Source organism: Pantherophis guttatus, chromosome 5 (assembly GCF_059756535.1).
Source record: "Pantherophis guttatus breed Tessera chromosome 5, ASM5975653v1, whole genome shotgun sequence".
Taxonomy (NCBI): Eukaryota; Metazoa; Chordata; class Lepidosauria; order Squamata; family Colubridae; genus Pantherophis; species Pantherophis guttatus.
The window spans coordinates 116,846,860-116,870,353 of NC_142067.1; the positions used below are offsets into that span (position 1 = coordinate 116,846,860).

Sequence of the window (23,494 nt, forward strand, 5' to 3'; positions counted from 1 at the left end):
TTGTAGCGAAAAACAATTGCATAGTCTTTTACTCAATCCAAGTCTTTAGCCATTCAAATCAGTCTGAAGTTACAGATATCTTCTTACCAAACAGCAGTAGGTAATAAACAGCAATTCAATGCTGGTAACAAATCACGATGGTAGCATATCCATCCATGTCTTGCAGCAAATCAAGCAATGATGAGAGCAGGTCCAACAATGACTATAGCTCGGCTTCCTTCTTATATACAGTTTACACTAGTAATTATCCACTTAAGATAAGTGAAGTCAGCAATGCAATGACTCAACAGTACAATTATGATTATTGCAGTCAGCATTCAGTCAGCAGTCATTAGTCATTACAATGACTCAGCAGTACAATTACTCAGCATTACATTTAAATTTATAGAACACATATTGCTTGGACAACTGTTAGACTTACACCATATCCTAACATCCTTAGATGTAAAACGTGTAGGATCATGTGAGTTTAACATGCAACACCATAGAGTTTGCTCCTAGCAGAGGCCTCTTTGCCCTTTCCAAATGATTTTGGAGGCTGCCATTGATAGACAGTGTGGGTAGTTCAAGGTTGAATACTTGGGTGCTTAGTGATCTCTGAACTCACTTCTCTTCCTGCAGATGTTTCATTATGGACAGGTTAGTATAAGAGTATGTTCTCCTTATGTGTAGAAGCACGTGAACTTAACAAGCAGCACCATAGAGTTTGCTCCTAGCAGAGGCCTCTTTGGCTTTTCCAAATGTTCTTGAGAGGCTGCCATGGTGAGCTCAGGGTTGAATTCTTGGGTGCCAGGTGGTCACTGAACTCACTTCTCTTCCTGCAGACGTTTCAGTGCCAGGTAAGCTCATCAGTGCAAGGTGGATAGGTGGGAGCTAATCTACCAATCTGGATGTTGGTATTGGCTCTTCTTTGATTGCTCTTGTATAACTGGTGCTGGTTTCTGATGATTTGGGCTCTGTTTAATTGCTATGCGATGAGGAAGGCTGGTTCTTTGGAAGCTTTGAAATGGAAAAAGTCATAATCATGGTCTTCTTGTTCAGATGCTGGAGCCTCAAATTCAAGCAATCCGACCATCAGTTTTTGCATCAGAGCAACGTCTTTCATCACATCAACAACATTCTCTCCAAATCTGATGACGGAGACAGCGAGGAGAGCTTTAGCATCAGCATCCAGTCTGGCTTCGAAGCTTTGAATCAGGCGAGTTGATTTTCCGGGTTACTGTGACAGCAGCCAATGAGAATCCATGGCTGCCAGTGAACACCTGATCAAAATTGGTTTCTTCAAATGGGTGATTTCTGGTATAAAGAACGATTGGGAAAATGTTTATTTGGCTCCAACTGGGTACACCTAGCAACACTTGAGCAGAAAAAAGTTTGCCCAAGACTGATTTAAAGGAGTAAATGAAAGAGGTGGAGGGACCAGGGCATAATCAGTAATGTTGATTATAAGATTTTACATTAAATACGTTAATTAAATTAATTTAAGCCATAGTAGTGTATTTAACTGTGAAATTTATATGTTTTGATAGGAATCATGTATAGTAGTCTGCCTGAAGGACTTAACTAACATTGTTGATATAAAAACTTCAAGCCGGCCAGCCATGATTGGTAGTTTGACAGATGGGTCAACGGAAACCTTCTGGGAATCGGGCGATGAAGACAAGAATAAAACTAAAAACATTACAATTAATTGCATGAAAGGAATTAATGCTCGCTATGTGTCTGTTCATGTTGACAATTCAAGAGACCTCGGGGTAAGCGCTAATTTCAATTAAAAGAAGAGTAACATCGACATGTCCATTTGGATGTTAGAGGGTGAATTAATGATAAGGCTATAGAGCTAGAAAAGCAAGGCAGATCAAGATTTTGTTATAAATCCATATATAAGCCAGGTGGCAAGAATATAATGGAGCAAAGTGAGTGTGTGATAAAAATACTTTTTAAAATCCTTTTTTGTATGGGGTTTATGGGGCTGTCTTTAAGTCCATATTGATTCCTATTGATTGTCTGAACAGTTTTCTTGGCAAGATTTCAGAAGTGATTTGCCACTGCATGTCTATGGAGATTCTCAGTCATCCAGGTCATGGTTGTCCCAAAGGTGCTTTTTCAAGAGGCAACTGAACTTTCTGTTGTTGTTTTTTAAAAACGTTTTGTCTGAAGAAGCTTCTTGGATGAGAAGCGAAATGTCTTCAAAGAAAAACCAGAAAGTCCAGTTGCCTCTTGAAAAAGCTACTTTTAGGTTTGCCATTGCATGTTTCCCAGGGCTGAGAAAGATGGACTGGCCCAATTGGCTGCTTAACTAAGATGGGACTAGAGCTCATAGCCTGCCAGTTTCTAGCCTGGTGTCTGAATTGCTACACCAAATTAAGTCTATTCTCTCTGCCTCCCTTTTATTTTAAATTGTTGATATTAAAATCAATTTAGAAACTTAACATGCTTGGTTTTTATTTTTTGTTTCATATTGTCATATCTAGAACAAAGTGACTTCAATGACTTTTTTGACCGGAAAAGCAGTAGAAGATCTTTGCAGAATAAAACAGGTAGCTTACCTATGCCATTATGAGTAATAACAAAGCATCTTAATGTTTAAAATCCATGTATTTTAACATTCTGTTTAATGAAATTTTCTTAATTAAAAACTTGGACATCTTTTCATTATTCTTTATTCTGACATTGCAAGAAAGAAAAGAAACAAGATCTCTCCCCTTGTATTTATTAATCTGTGTTCCATCTGTCCTTGTACTAAAAAGTTAGCTGCATAAGTAATGTACTGTTTTAGTCTTAAATGTCCAGCTCTGTGTAGTTGGAGGAAAGAATAATATTGTTTTGATTTAGTGCTGATTTTCCTGTGTATTTTTCCACTGTTTACTCTCAAGCAAATGCTTCAAATGAAGTGCAATTCTCACATTTGTTAACCTAAACTCATCCTTTAGCCAGTCACCTGTGACTTAACTTCAAATCTGGGCTGCAGAAATTGGGGCGGCCACTAGATGGTAACAAAGAGATAGAAAAATTCTAAGTATGTGTGGCCATCTAATGGCCATACATATTTTTCCAAGTCAGATCTTGCAGCCTTACCCTTAATTTTTATTTTTGAACCATTCTGCTGGAAAGTTTTGCAATTATGTTTCTATTGCTTACACCAACTTGCTTTTCTATTCCTGTGTTTTAGGTTGACTTGGACTCTAGACATATTGGCTGGGTAACTAGTGAACTTCCTGGTGGAGACAATCACATCCTCAAAATTGAGTTAAAGGGGCCAGAAAATACCCTCCGAGTTCGGCAGGTGAAAGTGCTCGGTTGGAAAGATGGCGAAAGCATCAAAATAGCTGGCCAGATCTCGGCAAGTGTTGCTCAACAAAGAAGCTGTGAGGCTGAGACGCTGCGAGTTTTCAGGCTTATCACATCACAGGTGAGGCGGTGTGAAGAGCACAACGCAATTCTCAAGCCTCCATAAAAAGGCACAGTTATCACTCCGTAGATAGAAATGGCGTGGGAATCCTATCTTTCTTTTTCACATTTCTTTTGCCCCTTCCTAAAGAATATAGAGAATAGAGTAGAATTCTTTATTGGCCACGTGTGATTGGACACACAAGGAATTTGTCTTAGGTGTATATGCTCTCAGTATACATAAGGAGAATTTATTTATTTATTTATTTATTGGTTTGATTTATATGCCACCCTTCTCTGGAGACTCAGGGCGGCTTACAATGTGTTAAGCAATAGCCTTCATACTTTTGTATATACCTGCTTAGTAGGACTTTCGCCCCCCCCCCCAAGGGGTGTTCTTTTTTATACAAAGTCAGCTTATTGCCCCCACAATCCGGGTCCTCATTTTACCTACCTCGAAAGGATGGAAGGCTGAGTCAACCTTGAGCCTGGTGAGATTTGAACTTACAGTAATTGCAGGCAGCTGGTGCTATTTAACAGCACTTTAGTCTGCTGCGCCACCAAGGCTCTTGGTGAATATAAAAGAATGAAATACATTCATCAAGAATAAAAAGATACAACACTTAGTGATAGTCAAGGTTACTAATAAGCTATCAAATCGTAGTAGGAAACAAAAACAATATAATTGAAAGACACAAGCAACATGATTATATAATAAGTGGGAAGAGATAGATACTAGTAAGGAAGAGAAGAATAATAATAATAGAGTCTTAGTAAATTATTTGACTGTTGAGGGAATTATTTGTTTAGCAAAGTGATGGCATTTGGGAAAAAACTGTCCTTGTGTCTAATTGTTCTGGTGTGCAGTGCTCTATAGCGTCGTTTTGAGAGTAGGAGTTGAAACAATTTATATCCAGGATGTGAGGGGTCCGTAGATATTTTCACAGCCCTCTTTTTGACTCGTGCAGTATACAGGTCCTCAATGAAAGGCAGGTTGATAGCAATTGTTTTTTCTGCACTTCTAATTATCCATTGTAGAAAAATCCACCAGTTAAAATAACACCCCAAAAACGACAGGTTTTGGTTTGGTTTGGTTTTGGTGGAATTTAGTTTAGAGGAGTTCTGTTTCAGCATGCAGATGTCATTCTGAATTCCTTACAAAAAAATGGATCCCTACACTTGATTCCGCTGCTTCCTGGTTTACTTAGATCTTTAAAATGGTTTCTACTTTGGATGTCTGTTCCCCAATTCATTCCTCACCATTTTCCATCTTCATCTTGGCTAGGTAATGTGTGATATCTCTTCTCAACTTTAAACAAACTGCACAAGAGTAGAATGTGTATGTTTTTATGCAAGGCCTGCACTAGGCAGCATCTAATAAAAAGAATCTGGAAATAGCATTAGCACTTAGACCAGCGATGGTTAACCTTTTTGGTGCTGAGTGCCCAAAGCGCGCGTGAATTCACGCGCACCTGCCCGAACCCCCAAAATGCAATGCGAGGCTCCCTTGCGCCCCGTTTTGGGGCCTGGAAAGCCGCCTACACCAACCCGCATCCCCTGCGCATGCACACACGCGTCCCCCGCATGCACCCTGCCCCCCGCGCATGCACGGCAGAGACCCAAAGACCACCTGGCCGGCGGGAGGCACACACGCATGTGTGGTGGAGCTGGGCTGGGGCAACAGCTGGTGTCACCTCAGAGAGGGCTCTGTGAGCTACGTGTGGCACATGTGCCATAGGTTCGCCGTCACGGACTTAGACTTATATACCACTTCACAGTGCCTTACAGCCCTCTTTAAGTGATTTACAGAGTCAGCATATTGCCCCCAAATAATCTGGGTCCTTATCGTGGTATTTATTTCAGATTAGTCATTCTCAGTACTGTCTTGTTGACAACAAACATCACCATGATGTAATTCGTTTCAAAGCTTATTTTCAGGCCAGGTTCTGTTCTTTGTGAATGCAGGCAGTAAAGAAATATTTTGAAAATTGCTGACATTGCCGCATGAAAAAAAAAGAAGAAAGAAAGAAATAGCATGTCCATCTTATTCTGGTATTTTGTTTCTCCTCTGAAACAGGTCTTTGGCAAACTCATATCTGGAGATGCTGAGCCGACACCAGAACAGGAAGAAAAGGCTTTGCTTTCTTCACCCGAAGGAGAAGAAAAAGTACACAATGTATTTATTTGTGTTCTACAATTACCAAGATTTTGTTTTTATCTCCTAATGCAAGTTGGTTCAGATCTTGAATTGGGACTGCGTTCCCTTGAGCCGACAGTCGGGATCATTCAGAAACAAAGCTTTTAGCCTTTCGTCATGTTGAATGAAGGCTTAACTGCTGGCACTCCTCTTATTGATTGGAATCCCTTAAATAGCAATAGCACTTATATTTATATACAGCTTTACAGCCCTCTCTTAAGTGGTTTACAGAGTCAGCATATTGCCCTAAACCATTTGGGTCCTCATTTTACCCACCTCGGAAGATGGAAGGGCTGAGTCAATCTTGAGCCTGGTGAGATTTGAACCGCCAAATTGCAGGCAGCCGGCAGTCAGTAGAAGTAGCCTGCAGTACTGCACTCTAACCACTGAGCCACCATGGCTCATAAACGGTACCCTGCTTAGAGGGAAACTTAGCCCTGGCGTGTTGTTGCAGCCACACTGCTTGGTTCTTGAGAGACCAAGAGGTCACAGCAGGATATTGTTCATGATGAACGGCTAAGTCTCCATGGTGGGATGGCATCTTCACATGAGCCAAAGGCTTTTAATGCTTTGTGTATTCAGTGCTGCTTCAGTTATAGGAACTCCCCCTGAATCAGCTCTGCAGAAAGCTATGGATATGGGTGTACAGGTAGTCCTCGGATTACGATAGTTTGTTTAGTGACCATTTGAAGTTAGAATGGCACTGGAAAAAGGTGACTTACAACAGGTTTTCACACTTATAACCAACGCAGCATCCCCATGGTTACATAATCAAAATTTAGACTGCTTAGCAACTGACTCATATTTATGACGGTTGCAGTGTCCTGGGGTCACTTGATTCCCTTTTGCGACCTTCCGACAAGCAAAGTCAATGGAGAAACCAGATTCACTGAACAGCTGTGATACTAACTTAACAACTGCAGTGATTCACTAGTAGCAAGAAAGATTGTAAAATGGGGCAAAGCTCACTTAACAACTGTGTCACTTAACAACAGAAAGTTTTGGGCCCAATTTTGGTTGTAAGTTGAGGACTGCCCATATTGTCGCTTAGAATAAGAAGATCAATTTTTCTATTTCCATTTGCCAAAAAAACCCTTTTTTTCCTTGAACTTCCTATCAAAATACGAAAGAAAAATCCCAGAGATTAAACCTTCTGTATAGTTCTAAAAGTAATCAATATAGTGCTTTCTAGGAAATTTGGGCTACCATTGCTTAAGGGGTGTTTGCTTCCAATCTATCATCGGAAGGACCAGGGTGTGTCTCCTGCAGCAGACTCCCACAACCAACCTCTCTTCTTATCTAGGAAGGTTTAAGTTATGAGATTCCAATGGTAATCATGATAGAAATTATTCTTTCCATATTCTGGTTTCTCTGCTGATTCCTGGGGGGAGGGGGAACCACTACGTAAACTTTCTCTTAATTTGGAAAAATCTCACCTCCAGGTGAGATTCAACCAGGTCTCACCTGCCTATGGGTAAGGAATCCATCATACTACAGCTGGAAGACCAGTATTGTCTGCAAATCAAGTGTTTGAAAAGGCCTTAGGAGATTTAAGGCTTATATTCTCTTTGAAAATAAGTTTATCTCCTAATTTTATTTACATTGGCTAGATCAGGAGTCTGCAACCCACAGCTCTGGAGCCGCATGTGGCTCTTTCACCCCTCTCTGCCCCTGTCACTCAAAATATGTGTCACAACCGCCAATGTGCAATACCCGCCGGCACGCAATTTATTGAGCTGTTCAAACCCGATAGGCCAACCACGGATAAATCCAAGAAAAGAAAAGTTTCAGAAGAAAACAGAATGTTTAATTCAACTATACAGATGCTAGTTTTGTGGCCACTCGGGAAATAGTCAGGCATGGGAAGGGTTTTGTGGCTCCCGGTGTTTTCTTTTCTGTGGGAAAGGGGTCCAAATGGCTCTTTGAGTGTTTAAGGTTGCCGACCCCTGGGCTAGATGCTTTACATCACTTAATACCAAAACTTGCATTGGAAACCAAAACAAAACTGTCTTAATTTTTTTAGTCAGAACCTGAAATGTATGATCATACTAAACAATATTGTGTTCCTTTTCAAGGCAACTTCAGATGCAGACCTGAAAGAACACATGGTTGGAATCATATTTAGCAGGAGTAAACTCACGAATTTGCAAAAGCAGGTTTGTTCAACTAGAACGTTTTGTAAGCTGGTTTTCTTCCATTACCTTCTGCATGTGATCTGCAGATGAAGGACAAAAGATTCCATATGCTAAGAAATCAAGTCACTGGGGAAAGGAGGGGGGACCCTGTCAGTTAGGAGCTTGTCAGTGCCCCCAAACCTATAAAATGATGTACTTACAACTCTACAGGCAAGGGAAGATAAAGTGCTTGATTTCCAATGCAGAGATTAAAATTGATCCATCTGTCCAATCATTAATTTCCACAGTGAACATCTGTAAGCATGCAAGTGGTCATGTGCACAGAATGTAGACTGGTATGCCCAAAATGTTCACTTAACAGGAGACACAATGTACATGTATGTATTTGTGCGTTGAGAAGCATCTAGGACAGGAATTGGGAAGGTTAGAATCCATATGATAAGCAGGAACAAAATCTACCTTCTCATACAGTGTGCAGAACATTTGAATCATCCCAGGTCCACATGGTCCCAAAGATGCTTTTCCAAAACCCAGCAGGACTTTCTTGTTGTTGTTTTCCAATAACCAGATGACCCCAAAGAATATAAATCCTTCCATTTCCCAGCATTCAGTTAGAACCAAAGAAGCTTCTTGGATGAGAAGCAAATCTTTTTCAAGGAAAAAAACCCAAGAAAGTCCAGTTTTGAAAAAAACACATTTGGGACAACATTTGAAGTTTACAGGTTTTTTTTAATTAGCTTATAATATAAAATACAAAAATACAAAAGTAAATAGTAGGAAAAATAAGGGAGCGAAAGGGAGACGTGTAGAAAAGAAAAAAAAAGAGATTGACTTCTGACTCCCTCTGGTGCAGTAGAATAAGACAATAACATTAAACCTCAATTTTTTACTTTTCCATAATAATATAAACTAGTCATTTCTATAACAATCAATCTATCTACATTCGGGACAACATTTGAATGGCTTTATCTTGGCAGCAACTCCCTGCGTAGTGACGTGCAATCCATCCATTTTGTGAGGATGATTTGAGCAAGGTGTATTATTCATCTTACAAGAAGAGCTAGTCCTATTTATATTTGTCCTAAGGGTTTCAGGTTTACCGCTTGTAGTTATGGGCATACATTTAAGCATTCTGTGAAGTAGACTTAAGCCTCAATTCAGCCTTGTATTTCCTCGAACTTTATTTATTTATTTATTTATTTATTAAATTTATATCCCGCCCTTCTCCCCGAAGGGACTCAGGGCGGTGAACAGCCGAGAATTAAAATAACATACAATATAAAAGTTAAAATAATTAAAAATAAATTAAATTAAACGGCCGCCCCAATGTAAAACCCCTAGCAATACAATTAAAAAAAAAACCCTAAAACCTATTCAGGCCAGGCCGGCTTGATGAAATAAAAACGTCTTTAGGGCCTACAGAAATGGAGTCTGTATTAAACGTCAGTGTTATTGAAAAGACCTGCAATCTAGGTCAGGGCTCCCCAATCCCTGGGCTGTAGACCGGCACTGGGCCATGGCATGCCAGAAACCGGGCTACGCAAACAAGCAAAACCCCAATCCACGGGATGCAGGCAGCATGTGAAACCACACCGCCTCCGGTCTGCAGAAAAACCTCTCTCCACGGAACCGGTCCCTGGTGCCCAAAAGATTAGGGGCTGCTGGTCTAGGTGATTAAACTGACAGGGACGAGCTACAGTTTAATTTCCCCCGATGCCTGTCTTTGTAATTAGGTCTGCACTCATATCGTGCAAGCCATCCGCATGGAAGCCACGCGGGTCCGAGAGGAATGGGAGCACGCCATTTCTAGCAAGGAGAACGCCAACTCCCAGCCCAATGATGAGGATGCTTCGTCTGATGCCTACTGCTTTGAGCTGCTGTCCATGGTGCTGGCCCTGAGCGGCTCCAACGTCGGGCGCCAGTACTTGGCTCAACAGCTAACCTTGCTGCAGGATCTCTTCTCCCTGCTCCACACGGCTTCTCCCAGAGTACAGAGGCAGGTCGGTATTGAAAGGTGGCTCCTTTTTCCTGGTCTCAAGATGATTGGCTCCCCCAACCAGGGTCGGCTAACTTCTTTGGTTGGTCCTTTCAGGTCACCTCCTTACTGAGACGGGTCCTGCCCGAAGTCACTCCCAACCGCTTGGCCAGCGTCATAGGGGTCAAAGCCCTGCCTCCAGCTGATATCAGTGATATCATTCACTCCACGGAGAAGGGAGACTGGAACAAGCTGGGCATTTTGGACATGTTCTTGGGCTGCATTGCCAAAGCACTCACCGTTCAGCTCAAGGCCAAAGGCACCACCATAACGGGCACGGCTGGCACGGCAGCCGGCAAAGGCGTTACTACTGTCACTTTGCCAATGATTTTCAATTCCAGGTTAGTAACAGTTACGCAGCTGTTGTCTTGACTCAGTTTCCTATAGTCCTCGGGACTTTTTTCTTTTTTTTTTTGTGTGTTGTAAGATTTGTGCCGCCTCCCCTTTGAGATGGTGTTCCTGGAAGTTGCTCCAAAAGTGCTGTCAATTCTTTCAATACTTTTTAATATGGGAATTGTTGTATTTAGGGGTTAGAAATAAGAGGCAGAAAGTAGAAATTGGGAAAACACTACCAAGTATACTGCTATAAGATATAATACGTTATAATTACAATGTACAGTAGTGGCCAAAATTGTAGAAACCTTTTGGGAAAAGTTTATTTTTGAGGTTTGATGGCTAATAACACCACTTTTTTTGGAGTTTCAAGATAATCATATTCCACTGCTGGAATGGCCTGGGAATAGCCCAGACCTTAACCCAATTGAAAATCTATGGAACCGACTAAAGAAACTTGTTAGTCAGAAACAGACCCAGCAATAAAACCCAGTTAATAGAAGCCATCCTTCAATCTTGGTTTCACATTAGAACAGCTGCAGAACTAAAAGGCTTGGTTCACTCCTTGGGAAGTGAACGTTGTAAGGCCGTATTCATGCTAAAGGTTACCCAGCTAAGTATTAACTGACACGGTGATAATTTTTGTATATCTCGTTTTTTCTACATGTTTCACTTTTCTTCTTTATACTGTAACTGCTATTCTAATAGCAAATCCTTCATAAAAGTTATTGCATTACATTCTTGATTAAATTATCTTTCCATTGATGTATAATTTTATGGTACTACTCCCAAAGAAAGTGGTGTTATTAGCTAGTTTTAGAAAATACACTTTTCCCAAAAGGTTTCCACAATTTTGGCCACTATATGTAAATCTTAGAAGCAGGGGAAAAAAAGACTATCATTATGTATATCTAACAATACTATTGTTACCAGTATTTTGTATAGAGCAAATTGATACAGACAATGTACTGTTCCCTAAATATGTTGAAAGGAGGGGAGAGGGGGAACCATAAATAAAATTACAAACAAAAAAAATTTCAATTTTTTGTTTTCCTTTCTTCAGTTACCTCAGACGAGGTGAAAGCCATTGGTGGATGAAGGGCTCAACTCCAACGCAGATTTCAGAGATCATTATTAAGCTCATAAAAGACATGGCAGCTGTAAGCTTTCATTATCTTCGTATACCTCTTCTGCCTCTGTCATTCACACACAAAGCAGTCTTGTTCAACTAGACTTTAGGGATTGTTGTTTTTCCCCCTCTTTGCCTGAAACGTTACATTCATACTCATGACCTAAACTCCTTCCCTTGTGCAGGGTCACTTGTCTGAGGCTTGGTCCCGTGTGACGAAAAATGCCATTGCTGAAACAATCATTGCTTTGACCAAAATGGAAGAAGAATTCAGATCCCCTGTGCGCTGCATTGCCACAACTCGTGTAAGAAAGTTGGCTTACCTGTTATCTCTGGCGGTGTCTTGTCAGTTTGGTCCTTTACTAATAATGCTTCTTATTAAATAAAGAGCAGTGATGGCGCAGTGGTTGGAATGCAGTATGGCAGGCTGAGTCTGCCGACTGCCAGCAGTTCGATTCTCACTGGCTTAAGGTTGACTCAGCCTTCTGTCCTTCCATGGTCGGTAAAATGAGGTCTCAGATGATTGTTGGGGGCAATAGGCTGACTCTGTAAACCGCTTAGAGTAGGCTGTAAAGCACTCAAGTGATGTGTGTGTGTGTGTGTGTGTGTGTGTATTTCCTAAGTACTATCTGTTAACCACTTAGAGCTATAAAGCGCTATGAAGCAGTTATAGATAGATAGATAGATAGATAGATAGATAGATAGATAGATAGATAGATAGATAGATAGATAGATAGATAGAGATAGAGATAGATATATAGATATGTGATATTTTTGTAATCAGGGTTTTTCCTATGTTGATAAAAGATGTTAAATGGCCATGGTGGGATAAAATATGGGTGTGTCTGGCTGAAGAGGTTCAAAAAAACCGAAATAGTGCTATCCCAGTCTCCCATAAGTCTCAGAATAAACAACATAAAATGTCTGACAGGCCTGAAAGTGATAATTGGAGATTTCATCCCACTATGGCCATTTAACATCTTTTATCAACATAGGAAAAACCCTGATTACAAAAATATCACACATTTATACCTATGAATTAAAAGGAATAAATATATAGATATATAGATATAGATATAGATATAGATATAGATATAGATAAAGATATATTCTCAATCTTACACGGGAAAGAGAGAGAGAGAGAGATGGATGGGTAGATAGATATATGTCTTAAGTGCTATTGCTATTAATTTTATAATATAAAATAATATTATTAATAAGACTATAAACCACCAAGATCTACACCCAAGCCCCAGCAAATAGACAAATAAGCAATTGCTCCGTGTCTTGCTAACGCCCTGATTTTGCTGAACGAGCCTGTCCTCCTACTTGCAGCTGTGGCTGGCCTTGGCCTCTCTCTGTGTCCTTGACCAAGATCACGTTGACCGCCTCTCTTCTGGAAGATGGATGGGCAAAGATGGACAACAGAAACAGATGGTGAGGAATGGGTGAAAAGAAAGCAGTTGCTGCTGTTTGCTGCTCACTGGGTATCTTTCGGATTTAATCCCCACCATCTTTTGAGATACATTGAGATGGATGTTACTGGATACTGGAACATGTATTCTGTGCTTCCATGTTACATTTCAGAATATAAATGCATCTTGTGCTTTGAAAAGCACAGGTACCTATTAGCTTGAGCCCACTAACTGAGAATCTTCCCAAGCTTGAGTTAGAGTTGGACCTGGTTAGCTCTTAGGTGGGACACCAGGGGAGCAGCTGGAGGTGTAGAAGGCTGAGAAAGAAATGGGAGGAATGCCAACTAAAAAACAATCCACAGATAGGAAATGAGTTTGTTTGTAGTTTATATCAACAGCTCATAAAGGTTGGGAAGGAGAAATGTAAAATGCTCAAAATCTTTGTTTCTTATTTAAATATTTATCACGTGTTTTCCATCACCGATAAGTGAGGGATGAATATTCCTACCAGAGTTTCCAAAGTTCTCAACCTTTCCCACAATTCTGACATGAAAAGTCCTTCTCAAGGTGCCAGTTTCTCAGGAAATGGAGAAGAAAATCCTAGAAGGATGCAACTACGAACCATTTACTGCATTGTGCTTAGAAAAAAGGTCAACTCTAAGACTTCATTAACCTTCCATTGACCTTTTTAAAAAATCTTTCAGCCAATGTGCGATAACCATGATGATGGAGAAACTGCGGCCATTATCTTATGCAACGTCTGTGGGAACCTCTGCACAGACTGTGATCGATTCCTCCATCTCCATCGACGAACAAAGTCACATCAGCGACAGGTGACGTATGACTCACGCTTCCCAATTCTCAGGGGTGGGGGGGAGAATCATATTTAAAATTCCTGTTTGTTTTTTTAAGATGGCATCCAAGTTCACAATTAGTCATCTCCTAGACCTGGTCACATGAGAAAAGGTTAGGGTAGGTTGATAGTAGGGATTTGCATTTGTCAATCAGGGGTTATATGTCATCACCCCAGATATGCAGGGAATCCTGAACCCAGGATCATGGCTTGGATGGAGAACAGAGGTTGAATTAAACCCTATGAAATGGAATTGCATAATTAACATTTTGTTTTTATTTTATTTTATTTTTTTATTTTATTTTTTATTTTATTTTATTACTTTATTTTATTTATATTTTATTTTATTTTTTATTTTTTATTATTTTATTTCATTTTACTTTTTTATTTTATAGTTGATTTCATTACTTTATATTTTATTACTTTACTTAATTTTATATTTTATATTTATATTATTTTTTATTTTATTTATCTTTTTTTTTTTTTGTTGCCGGTTTGGTCCAGTGATTAAAGCATCAGGCTAGAAAGCGGGAGACTCTGAGTTCAAGTCCTGCCTTAGCCATGAAAGCCAGCTTGGTGACTTTGGGTCAGCCACTTTCCTTCAGCCCAACTCACCTTACAGGGTTGTTGTTGTTGTTGTGGGAAAAATGAGAAGGAAAGTGTGTTGGATATATTCACTGCCTTGAGTCATTTGTAAAATACTAAAGGTGGGATATAAATAAATTTTATTTCACTTTAAACTTTTACATAGCCACCCATGTAACTCTGGGCAGCTCCCAATCACAGCTGATGCACCAGTTACAGTCCTACTTTTGACTACGATAATCTCGTGACTCATGTCCTGATCACTGCTTGCTTAGATTACTTTGTGAGTTTGCCTTTGAAGACAACTCAGAAATTGCAAGGGGTCCAGAATGGGGTGGCTCGGCTGCTGCTGGTAGGTTAATGCCACCAGTGCTGAATAGGTTGCTGCAATGTCTCCCAGTCTAATTGCTCGCAATCTAGATAATTGCATCTCCTTTAATAGCCTCCCAGAGTCAGGTTGTGTCAGGCAGTTCCAACCATCCAAAAAGGGCTTTCCTGGGCATCACCATAGCCTAGAGGTACATGGGGTCACCCAAGCATGAGACCGTCTCTGTCATAGACTTCATGTGTTACACACACTTCGCCCAGATGCATGCTTGGCCCCGTATTTTGCGAGGCAGTTAAAACCAAATTTGCGAGGCAGTTTAAAACCAAAAACCCCCCCAAAAAAACCAATATCAAGATGACTTGAAGTGATTGATAGCAGGGCTTCATCTTCTGAATATGCAGTATTGCTCTGTTATTTTGTTGATTATTTTGTTGATTGTGGCCATATTTTCCTTTGTTTTTTGCCACCCAGAGTCATAATTCAGTGGGACAACTTAACAAAAGTCAAATAAGAGGGAGAAATAACTCAAACATACAAAATCCATATTTCAAAAGTCCAGGGAGTCCCTTTCTGAGGGAGATGGATGGTTCAAAAGATGGATGGGTGGACGGACAGACAGACAGACAGATATTAAATGTGTATTTTTATCATCTAGGTTCCCTAGTTACAAATCTTAATATGTGTTTGATAAACCCAACAGGTGTTCAAAGAAGAAGAAGAAGCTATCAAGGTGGATCTTCATGAAGGCTGTGGTAGGACTAAACTCTTCTGGTTGATGGCACTAGCCGATTCTAAAACCATGAAGGCTATGGTGGAATTCAGAGAACATACAGGTAAGATTTGTTTTTAATTAAAATTTTATTTTTATCACTTGAATGGTGGCAGTGTAAAATACATCCAGCATGTAAAATACATCCAGTGTGTCTCATACAATGTTCGCTCAATCATTCCTTCCTTCCTTCCTTCCTTCCTTCCTTCCTTCCTTCCTTCCTTCCTTCCTTCCTTCCTTCCTTCATATGTGTTTATGTATAAGTATTTTGAGCACCCAGCTCAGTGAGATATCTGATGATTTCCATCTCTTAGTTCTGGAGATGGAGGAAACAGTATATTGGCTTGCAAAAGTCTCTAGATGGAAATCCTGACGTGCATAGAATAACATAAGCATGGTTGGAGAAAAACCACTTTGGTTCAGGCACGCTGGTCAAAATGGGTCTTTGCACATACATCATGATCTTGACTAAGATTGGAATCTAGTTTGTAGCTTCTCTTTCTCCCCTAACTTGTCTCTCCTAACCTCTGCCTGGTAGATTCAATCCTGCGGGGTTGACACACTCTCAGGTCTTTCAGTTAAACCATGTCCTCTCTTGGCACCCTGAAAGTGCTCATTCTCTATAACAGCACCTGACCCTCAAGATCTGTTCCCACTGTTTTTTAGCAGAGCTATTGAGACCTGGCTCTTCACCCAGGCCTTTAGCAAGCGAGAGTAGCACTCTGGCTTCATCGTGTCTGTCATTTTTTAAAATCATTGTTTTACTGATTGGATTCTTTGATTGTTGTGAGTTTCCCAGAGTCATTGAGAATTGGGTGGCATACAAGTTCAAATAATAATTATACTACATCGGTGCAGAAATGATGCCTGATGGATGACTTTGCCCAGTGCCTCATGTGCTGTATGTATTAAAAGTAAATCACAAAAGTACAGTGTGTAAATTCCCTTCTTGCAGGATTTTCCCAGGGAGTCCTGTTTGATGCACAGACCTTTTCAGGATTTGTCTCTGACACCTCTGGTTCCAGAGGACCTGGCAAGTAGATCTGTGTCTGTACCAAAAACCCCGTAAAGCTGCCGCCATTAGGCCAAGCAAAAAAAATAAATAAATCTGCTAGATGCTTCAGTTTTCCAGGGCCTGTCTTGTCTTGGTACTGCAAAGCCATGGCTGTTGGGTAGATCCTTTGCTCATGGTAGAATGGTAGAATATTTGCCTGATTGATAATATGAAAGTATCTTTTTTCTTTCCTTTCTGGTTTGGATCTAGGCAAACCCACCACAAGCAGCTGCGAAGTATGTCGTTTCTGTGGCTGCCGAAATGGAACAGAATTATCGGCTGTCGGCAGTGTCTGTTCAGATGCCGATTGCCAGGTCTGTACACCCAAACTCTGAGCAAGGCTGAGAATGTCTGATACGAACTACTTGGAACTCAAGAATGTCACTCCTGAGTGGCATCTCTAGGAGGATAGCTTAGCTGGGCCAGTTCTGAGTGAAGGAATGGGCAGAGCAGGGCCAGGGCAGGACAGCTGTCCTCTGAGGGTTCCCCTATAGATATTAGCCAAAGATAACCAAAGCAGGCAAGACCCCTCGGCACTCATGCTGCTCTTCATCCTCCTGCCCATTCAAATGCCAATTCAAAGAAGAAAGATGCTTCCTTATGCGTATTCAGATTTATGACCACAATTGAGCCCAAAATTTAGTTATCGGGAAGTGAGAGAAATGTGTAGGGAACTATTCGTTTAACAGACATCAGCTTAAGCAGCTTTGGGTACAATGGACAAAGGTTGTTCTCATTCCGTGAACTAATGTCTGCTGAAAATAGAGATTGTATTGCCTGTTTATGTAATTCTGCAAATGATGTCAGGGGCACGATGGCTCAGCGGTTAAAGATGCTGAGCTTTTCAGCTGGAACTTCATGTCAAACTATCTGAGTTCCCGCGACGTCAACCGGAACCCAGAACAGTCTGGGTTTGAAACCTGAGCGCCCTTCAACAGGGTTAGCTCCTGTCCCTTGCCCTAGCTCCTGCTCATCTAGCAGTTCAAAAGCATGCAAATGTGAGTAGATAAATAGATACCACTTTGGTGGGAAGGTAACAGCTTCTGTGTTCCTTTAGCAAACAGCCATGATGGCCAGATGACCATGGAAATTGTCTACAGACAATACTGGCTCCCTCAGCCAAGAAATAGAGTTGAGCACTGCCCCCTAGATTTGGACACAACTGGACAGAGAAACCTTTACCTACAAACGATGTAAATTTAGATTTTGCAGACCTTCCCCTCACAGTTTTATTATACATAGGTGGCTGCTTCTGTCTTGTCATCCGATGAAGCTGTTAGATGCACACTCCCTTTCCTGTTCAAAATACTTGTTTCTGACTGAGGGAGTGCTCCTCAGTGAGCACTTCAGTAGCCAGAAAACAGTTCTACTATTTCTGCCCATGACGTTCATTCCAAGATTTCCACACTTTTTTTTTTTTTTGCTCCTCTGCAAAGAATATTTTCTTTTTGTAAAAGTTTTTTTTTTTTTTTATACAAACAAGCAAACAAACAATGCATTTTTTCTGAACAGAGTATTGGCCGAGTCACAGATTTGTACAGCTTTTAGTTATCTCCAACACAATTTGTATATTTCACTTTTTGCCATACTATTCTTTCTGTCTAGTTTTTATTTTATTTTCCTTGTTTCTTCTGGTATATGACCAATATTACCATTCGCCCTAATCTCTAATCTTAATCAATCCCCCCCCCTTTCTTTCTCCACATTAAAACCCTTTAATTTGAAATCCATCGTTTTTCTCTGGAAAGAATATTAATGGATTGTGATGGTGGCAAATAGCTATAGCTCAGGTGGAGGATGAGGGTGGAGGTTCATTCTCCAAGCTTGTGGGTTGGTTTCCGAATGTTTCATTACTAGGCTGGGTAACATCTTCAGTGGAGTTTAGGGGATGTCTGTATCTGTGTTCCTCTGCTTACAAAGGCTTTGTGTGGTCAGTAAGTCTTGTGATGGGTCAAGTGAGGGTTGTGTAATGGATCTCGTGATGGGGAAGGTCATGTCAAGTGAGGGTCACTGGAGGTGAAGTTCTGGTTGAGGGGGTTGTGTGGGTTGGTTGAGGGTCGGTGGTATCTCTGGTTGGTGGTGTGGTGGATTTGAATTCTGAGGGGTTCATAGGCTGCTTGTAGGTCCATGTGTCTGTTGATGGAATCGCTTGTGGAGCGCCAGGCTTCGATGAACTGACGAGCATGGTGGGTTTTGATAGCGTGGCCGATGATTCTGGTATTGCTCCAATCAAATGGATGCTGTTTGGGGTCAGTGTGCGTAGAGATTAGGGATTTGGGATCGTGGCGTTTGACTGCCAGCTGATGTTCATGCATTCTGGTTTTGAATCGACCTGATCTTTGCATTGATGGAGTCGGTGCTGATCCTTTCCTAGGAATATGCTAAACTCGCCTGCAGCAAAACCCACCCTTGTGGCCATCCTTGCGGAGGAGTCAGGAATGAGGACCTGTGCTTGCCCTGCCTGCATGGCTGCGACAAGAGCACCCCCACCATCCTGAAGCAAGACGCCGACGACATGTGCATGATTTGCTTCACGGAAGCACTTTCAGCAGCGCCCGCAATTCAGGTGGGCTGGTCTCTTAAACACCAACCCCCGAGTCCCAGCAAGTCTGGGCTGAGAGGTTCATCTTTCTTATTTCTTCTGGTAGTATTGATGACATTCATATGCTTCTATGTATCAGAACTATTGGCTGCCTTAATGTGGTTTAACTAGACTCTGGCACGAGTGATGTTCAGTATTTAAAATGAATATTCTGTTTGGCATGAAGAATAAGCATTTAAAACATTTAAAATAAGTGCCAAGGGACCTTAAATTAGAACTGAGGATCTCTGGGGATACGATGACTTTGCAACATCACCTTTTCGACAAGAACTGAGTTTGCCAAACATCATGTAAATGTGAGCGCTGATTACCAGCAGCACGTTGCTCAGAAAGCAGGCAATAGCTTTGCAAACAGGCTAATGGGAATCTAAAGAAATGTGTTCACTTCTCAGAACCAAAATTATCCTGGGTGGCTGAGAGGATCACATGCTGGAACCACCATTTGGGGACCCAGTGGTTTCATGGCAGGACTCTGCAGGAGGTACCAGGGACCCCAGGCCTGGCTGGGACTTGAAGGTCCCTTCCCAGGGCTCCTTATAGGGAAGAAAGAATTGCCACCTCCTCCAGAGGCATCTGGGGTTGGAAAATGACGAGAGGAGAAGAAATTGAGAGACAAATATCACTAGCTTTGGGTCAAATGTGCCAAATTGGTGCTCAGCCATCAGAGCTAGGAAGTTACCTGCTAGGGGAAAAAAACCAAACCAAAAATAAGACAAACCATTGCTAAACTGGTTTTTGTGAGCAGAAATCCATTGAAGACTGACCATAAATTACAGCTAAGCTCTGCCTAGCAGGGACCACCTGAACGGATTTGATGGAAAGGAGAAGGCAGTTTTCCTCTGATCCTCCGGCCAAGCCCTCTCTTGATTCACTACGAGGGTGGGAGGGCATTGATTTATCCTCTTGATTCACTCTAAGGGTGGTGAAGCCACTGCCAACTGCAGACATGGTGCAGCAGCTCAAGCCAAGTTCCATTAAATCAGAGGCGATACACGCACCACTGTGCTGATCAGCTTCCAAGCCTGGTTTAATAGGGTCCATTGCTTTTCCCTCCAGGATCATGTTAACCTGGTCTCCTGATTTTTTCCCCATCATATTTCAATATTCCACTTCAATAATTTTAATCAGGGGTGAAATGCTCCCGGTTTGGACCGGATTGCCCGATCCGGTAGCGATGGCGGCAGGTGGTTCAGAGAACTGGTAGGAAAAATCCCTGCGCCCACCCCCCTCATGCCCAGCTGAGCCACGCGATCATCAGAGGCTGTTTTTTTTTACTTTTAAAAGCATTTTTTCTACAACCTCTTCAGCCGAAAAAATACTTTTAAAAGTAAAAAAAAAAAAAAAAGCCTCTGATGATTGCATGGCTCAGCTGGGATCGTCAGAGGCTTTTCAAAGCATTTTTTTCTGCAACCTCTTCGGCCGAAGAAGTTTAGGAAAAAGAAATGCCTTTAAAAGCCTCTGGCGATCCCAGCTGACTTGCCTGATCATCAGAGGCTCCTAAAAGCATTTTTTTCTGCAACCTCTTAAGGTTGTAGAAAAAAAATGCTTTTAAAAGTAAAAAAAAAAGTTGGCCACGCTTACCCAGTCTCATTACCCCACCACCACCAAGCCACGCCCACAGAACCGGTAGTAACAAATTTTAGATTTCACCTCTGGTTTTAAACCTGAATTAGGTGTAAAAAAGCAATATGAAAATAAAGCTTGAAGTGGGATTAAGGGAACTACCACTTTCATTGGGAAGTGAGAAAAGTACCTATAGGGACTGCACCGTGTACCTCTTCAAGGACCAGATTTTAGACAAAATATGGTTTTACCGGATTAAAGTCAAAAATAACGATTAGCATCCACCTTGGTTAAACATAGCATTTGTAGTGAACTACTGAGGAGTGTGCCAGAGCACACAAGCACCTCATTTTCCTTTTTTCCCCGATTCTACTCATACCACTTTTCTTATCACAAGCTCAAGTTCACTGTGCTTAAATTGTCCAACATGCTGGTTCAGGATGGTTATTTCAGGGGACTCAAATAATTGGGGTCTGATATGACACTAAACCTGTTATCATGAATTCCAAATCAGGGTTGATGTAACGTGGAAATCAGACCCCTTTGATATTTCAACAAATCATAGCTGTTAGAGACCAGACAGTTGTGAAAAACCTTGCAGTTAGGAAAAGTTAAGGGAATGTTGAGCTTTGGTGGATCTATCAAGAAATATCAGTACAAATTTATTCATACTTCTTACTTTCTGCAGCTGGACTGTAGCCATATATTCCACCTGCAATGCTGCTGCCGGGTTCTAGAAAACCGATGGCTTGGCCCCCGCATTACTTTTGGGTTCATGTCCTGCCCCATTTGCAAGGTAAGTTACAGAGCCAAGAGTTTCTTTTATGCATCCCATAATTTACATTAAAGGAATCACTTCTGTCATCATTGATTATCGATTGATAATGAATTAGAAGTCTGAGTTTTGGAAGAGGAAAATTGCATGTTTTCCATTGGTTTTCAATAGTGATCAATTACCTCCAAATGTTTTCCTTATGTTTAACTAAAATATTTACTTTACTTGTATTCCATATTTTGGATGTTTGGCAACTGGCTCATATTTATGATTGGTTGCATGTCCCATAGTCACGTGACTGCAATTTGTGACATTTTTTGCCAGTTTCTAGGGGGAGAATGCCCATTAGGGAGTTTGCACCAAAGACCATGTGGTTTGCTTAACAATGGTCATAATTGGGTCCTATTACATGAGTGCCACAATTGATGACAACCAAAATTCCGGCCCTAATTGCTTTGGCCTGTGTTGTCTTTCCTTTTTTTTTTTTTTTTTTTGCTCAGTAAACTCTGATTTGTGGCTTACTGCTTCTTTCTTTTTACCCCAAAGAACAAAATAAACCATGCGGTATTAAAGGACTTACTTGATCCAATCAAGGAACTTTATGAGGATGTGAAGAGGAAAGCCCTAATGAGGCTGGAATATGAAGGGCTGCACAAGAGTGAAGCCATCACGACACCCGGAGTTCGATTTTATAATGACCCTGCTGGCTTTGCCATGAACAGATACGCATATTATGTTTGCTACAAATGCAAGAAGGTATGATCCTGGTTCAGATGGTGGACATGAGATGTGTGTTTCAGCATGATTGATAAATAGAAACATGCCATTTCATGACTATTTACTGAGCCATATATTTTTAGATGATAACACTATGATGGCTCTCTATCCAAGCAAATTATTCTTGACCATAAGTATATTTTTAAAAAATCACAATTGTGTTATTGTATTTTTATACCAAATGTATTTTTTCAATCCAGCTATCTCACAAAAATTGAAGGAGAATTGAACTGTTAGTGTTTTAGTAGTGACATTCAATTTAGCACCAAAGTGGGGTGACTTATTTCTCAACTTTCAGTTTACAAACTCTTGTTTTCAAGAACCTCTTTTTTCTTTCCTTTTTCTTTTCTAAATTTTCTTGCATTGTGTTAAAAATGGCCTTTCTTAACCTCTTCCTTTATTCAATATCTTTTCAGTTCCTAAGGCCTTTTGCTTTGCTTTTCTCCAGATGTTTTCAGCAGCCCTAGTAGCTTAGCCCACCCAAGGCCCTCTTTTAGCAGACTTTAAGGTGGTTCATCCAGTTACTCCCAGAGGCTTTGCTGCCACAGAATCACACATACTTGGAGGACATTTTTTCAAATGGATACATCCTAATGCCCTTTCTATTATTTGATTCACATTTCACATGTAATAGGTATAACTTTCCATTACTACCAATATGAAAGTATTTGCTTCAAAAGCATGACATCTTTATAGTTCATTACTGGCCCAATTTCATAAGAGATCCTTAAAAACAGAGTTTTGAAACAAAAAAATGTTTTCGTATCAGATCCTAATGAAAGCCCTTCATTCATACTGCCCTTGCTTTGCTTTTCTTCCCTAAAGCGGAGAAAAGCTAGAAACACAAAACGATGTAATTAAGACATCACAGGAGGCCTGTTACTGTTTCACTGATGTTTCTGGAAGTTGGTGTGATGGCGCTCAGCATTTCTTCTTGGTTTTTCTTCCTCCAGGCTTACTTTGGTGGAGAAGCCCGTTGTGATGCTGAAGCTGGACAAGGAGATGATTACGACCCCCGGGAACTCATTTGCGGCGCCTGTTCTGATGTATCAAGAGCTCAGGTAGTGAAGCATTTTCCTTCTGCCATTTTGGGGACTTGTCCAATAGGTCAGGGGTCTCCCAACTTTGGCAACTTGTGGACTTCAACTCCCAGAATTCCCCAGCCAGCATTGCATGCATCTTCATAGATCTTAAATCAGTGTCACTGTTCATTCTCTCCAGCTTAAGCTGTGCTTTTTTTTTTCCTCCCCCCCCCCAGATGTGTCCCAAACATGGTACAGATTTTCTAGAGTACAAATGCCGCTACTGTTGTTCGGTGGCTGTTTTCTTTTGCTTCGGGACCACCCATTTTTGCAACGCTTGTCACGATGATTTCCAGAGAATGACAAGTATTCCAAAAGAGGAGCTTCCTCATTGCCCTGCAGGTAATGTTTTAAAGTGCCATTGAATTATATTTCTGGGTAGTTGGTAAGTTGTCTTTGATCACTTTCAGTTACAGTGGTGGTCTTCCAGATGAAGATTTAGAAGCTTCAAAAGGAACTTAATGTTGCCCAA

General features: G+C 41.0%; 1 protein-coding gene across 18 annotated transcripts in view; it reads left to right on the forward strand.

Annotated features, from left to right (window-relative positions):
- MYCBP2 (MYC binding protein 2) overlaps window positions 1-23,494 on the forward strand; it is a 139,040-nt gene that overhangs the window by 113,783 nt on the left and 1,763 nt on the right. For 13 of the 18 annotated variants that reach the window (XM_060686536.2, XM_060686546.2, XM_087895503.1 and 10 more), the window contains 19 exons: window positions 1,042-1,198; window positions 1,530-1,754; window positions 2,475-2,540; window positions 3,173-3,412; window positions 5,468-5,566; window positions 7,663-7,743; window positions 9,456-9,722; window positions 9,815-10,098; window positions 11,154-11,250; window positions 11,405-11,524; window positions 12,555-12,656; window positions 13,339-13,467; window positions 15,101-15,233; window positions 16,434-16,537; window positions 18,598-18,789; window positions 21,077-21,184; window positions 21,710-21,919; window positions 22,894-23,001; window positions 23,199-23,364. In XM_060686536.2, coding sequence (XP_060542519.2) covers window positions 1,042-1,198; window positions 1,530-1,754; window positions 2,475-2,540; window positions 3,173-3,412; window positions 5,468-5,566; window positions 7,663-7,743; window positions 9,456-9,722; window positions 9,815-10,098; window positions 11,154-11,250; window positions 11,405-11,524; window positions 12,555-12,656; window positions 13,339-13,467; window positions 15,101-15,233; window positions 16,434-16,537; window positions 18,598-18,789; window positions 21,077-21,184; window positions 21,710-21,919; window positions 22,894-23,001; window positions 23,199-23,364 — 2,888 coding nt within the window. The remainder of the gene's footprint in view (window positions 1-1,041; window positions 1,199-1,529; window positions 1,755-2,474; window positions 2,541-3,172; window positions 3,413-5,467; window positions 5,567-7,662; window positions 7,744-9,455; window positions 9,723-9,814; window positions 10,099-11,153; window positions 11,251-11,404; window positions 11,525-12,554; window positions 12,657-13,338; window positions 13,468-15,100; window positions 15,234-16,433; window positions 16,538-18,597; window positions 18,790-21,076; window positions 21,185-21,709; window positions 21,920-22,893; window positions 23,002-23,198; window positions 23,365-23,494) is intronic. The other 5 variants (XM_060686538.2, XM_060686545.2, XM_087895506.1 and 2 more) reach the window with 1 other exon arrangement.